This window comes from Guillardia theta (assembly GCF_000315625.1).
Source record: "Guillardia theta CCMP2712 unplaced genomic scaffold GUITHscaffold_27, whole genome shotgun sequence".
In the NCBI taxonomy this organism is placed as follows: Eukaryota; class Cryptophyceae; order Pyrenomonadales; family Geminigeraceae; genus Guillardia; species Guillardia theta.
Genome location: NW_005434647.1, coordinates 596,572 through 599,458, shown reverse-complemented (window position 1 = coordinate 599,458; position 2,887 = coordinate 596,572). Strand labels below are relative to the sequence as shown.

General features: G+C 59.8%; 1 protein-coding gene across 1 annotated transcript in view; it reads left to right on the top strand.

Annotated features, from left to right (window-relative positions):
- Nucleotides 1–1,035: 1,035 nt before the first annotated feature.
- GUITHDRAFT_107106 (hypothetical protein) overlaps nt 1,036–2,887 on the top strand; it is a gene marked incomplete at both ends in the record, with an annotated part of 2,833 nt that continues 981 nt past the window's right edge. Inside the window, 8 exons of the mRNA XM_005834118.1 lie at nt 1,036–1,463; nt 1,516–1,537; nt 1,601–1,733; nt 1,781–1,859; nt 1,916–2,011; nt 2,126–2,308; nt 2,469–2,537; nt 2,583–2,630. Coding sequence (XP_005834175.1) covers nt 1,036–1,463; nt 1,516–1,537; nt 1,601–1,733; nt 1,781–1,859; nt 1,916–2,011; nt 2,126–2,308; nt 2,469–2,537; nt 2,583–2,630 — 1,058 coding nt within the window. The remainder of the gene's footprint in view (nt 1,464–1,515; nt 1,538–1,600; nt 1,734–1,780; nt 1,860–1,915; nt 2,012–2,125; nt 2,309–2,468; nt 2,538–2,582; nt 2,631–2,887) is intronic.

Genomic DNA, 2,887 nt, shown 5'->3' with positions numbered 1-2,887 from the left:
CTTCCATCCCGTCTCAGACAGCCACACACCTTCACAGAGAACCGCGAACCCAACCACCCAGCACATCTTCCCGGTCTCAGTTGCCGGATCATATTCACACCGGTCTAATCATGATGACCCCTACCCCATGGTCGGAGGCTCCGGCCGGGAACTTCTTGGCATCACAATCAGCCCTCCCCCGGTAACCCGGGTATCAGCACCACCACCTCCAGGGGTACTTAAGAGTATCCGCTAGGGTAGGGCCTAGTCAGGACCACCCCCTCATGACCGAGAGCAAAATTCCTAACAGTACCTGCTTGAACCTTCCTAGTACCCCGCCGGGATCATACCCCTGCCCTGCAGTGCCTCCCCGGCCCTGAGCCTTCCACCGTCGGCTTCAACTTGAGCTGGCAAAGTTTCCGTGACCGAGCCGGGCCCCGGGCCGCCCCGAGTCGGAGTCCCAGCCAGTGAGTACGGTCGGTAAACTTGGCACTCCGAGCGGCCCAGCGGCAACGCGATACGATCAAGTTTAGTGACTCACGAAAGTCACTTCAGTGAGTACGGTCACTGGCACACGGTCAGAGTGGGGGCAGGCCCGGGGCCGCCGACATGACAGTGATCAATGGTACGGCCTTCACTGTGACTCATCCAAGCCTGTTCGCGCACTGAGCACCGTGGCACTGCCCCTCGAGTCCGGCGAGGCTCGGAGTTCGGCACCGCCGGCGGCCGCGGGGGGGCTGGCTGCAGCCGCGCCAGGCGCCCCCGGTTTCGAAGTTCACGGCCCGGTGTGGCGGCCAGCCGGGCCGGGCCGGGCGCCGCCGCCGCGCCGCCGGGCGGCGAGGGCGGCCGCGACTCGAACTCTGCTTGGCAATCCTTATCTTCAAGTCCGGTACCGGCGGCGGCCCCGCGTGACGGCTGAGTGCGGCCGGCCGGGGCCGCTTGAAGTGCGGCGGCGCGCTGAGAGTCAAGCCTCCGAGGCCCTGAGGCTCCGTCAGCCACTCCCGGAGCCTCCGTCCCGGCGAGTCCCAGCCTGGCAAGCCTCCCAGCAAGCCTCCAATGCATAAGGGGTGCATGTGGGCGATGAATGTGGGCGCAATGGCGGGCAGCTTGCAGCAGGTGATGCTGCTGCTGGTGTGCTCGCTCAGTCCGATGAGCTTCGGGTCCTTCTCGACGTCCATGGCGACAAGACACTCGTCGCTCGCTCCTCCTCCTGCCGTCTCGTCGGGATGTGCCTTGAGGCTGAGAGGTGGGAAGATACAAGAAAGCGATGGCTTGGTAGGCGATCAGATTCCGAACGTGACGGAGGAGGTCACAGAAGATTACATAGCGTGGAGCTTTCCTGTAGATATCAATACATCTTACTTTGAAGGAGAGAAGGACTGGAGCAAACCATCCTTTGATGACCTTCCCATCGAGTACTTCGAGGACAAGTACAACGTGAAGCAGGAGGATATCATCGAATACTTCAAGAACCGGTCGTTGGAGTGAGTATCGTCTTCCCCATCTCTGGCCTGACAATGACATGCTGTGATGCAGAGTCATCAACAAGGCAAGAAAGGTGAGAGTGGCGTGGACGAGTCAGCCTTGTAGCAACATTGTTGTGAGCTGAGAGTTTCTGCAGTCGGATGACGAGCCTCCGATCGAGTTAGACCCTCCGACCTTCAAGACATGCCATTTCAAAAACGGCACTTACCGATTCTGCACCACAAGGATGGATCGCTGCAGCATCGGAGCCGAGCAAGGACTCTTTCTCGGTCGACATGCAACGGGAGGCTCGCCAGATTGCTGACTGCCCCAGCAGATGTGCAGGCGAAGAACAAGAGCATTGAAATCTTCGCCATCAAGACAGCAGCCCATGGCTTCTCAAACCCGCAGGCCTCGTGAGCCCTGAGCTTCTCCTCCCCGCCGGGTTCGTCTGACCTTCACCTCTGGGCAGCGAAACAACGGCCGAGAAGGACTTTGTGCATCAGTACGTGTTGCAGGAGCCTTCGTATCCCATGAACATCACAGTGTACACGTGCGAAGGGACCAGGTTCTCCTCCTCTTCTTGATCCTCCTCCTCGTCCCTCTCCCTCCTCGTCCTCCTGCTTTTTTCGTCATCCTCTTTGTTCAAATCCTCATCTCCAGCTCTCACCCTCTCTCTCAGCCGCGGGAAAGAAATGACCCCAAAGCATTGGCGCGTCATTGGACGGGCTTGCAACGTGACGGTAGGAGGAGACTTGTGCGGAAAACCAGCTGAAGGGGAGCAGATGCCGCGAATCAACGGGCTAGAGGACTGGGACGGTCACATGCTTGAAGACTGGATCCCTGACGATCCCAAGGTTCCTACGTAAGTGCTGTAGGAGAAGCAAGGATTCTGATTGTTGGGGAAGGAGGAAAGGGAGGAGCACGGTAGAGGGGGAGAGGGAGGGAGAGAGATAGGGAGAGAGGAAGCGGGTCAGAGGGAGGGGGAGGGGGAGGAGGGAGAAAATGGTGAGAGCTGTTGGCAGGGGGAAGGGAGACTGGTACAGTGATCGAAAGAAGGACCCGTTGTATGCTGCACTTCCCTTGGATGAGACGTGAGCTACTCCCTCCTGCCCCCCCATGGCCCTGAACCCCCTCAGGCTCCTCTTGGCCCCGGGAGAACGACGCGGCTTCCTAATCCACACCAGGTAACGGGAGAGTGACAGGAGGGAGAGGAGGGGGGGGAGTAGGAGGAGGAGTAGGGAGGAAGGGGCCAGGAGGAGCCTGAGGGGGTTAAGGGCCATGGGGGGGCAGGAGGGAGTAGCTCACGTCTCATCCATGGGAAGTGCAGCATACAACGGGTCCTTCTTTCGATCTCTGTACCAGTCTCCTTTCCCCTGCCACAGCTCTCACCATTTTCTCCCTCCTCCCCCTCCCACTCCCTCTGACCGCTTCCTCTCTCACT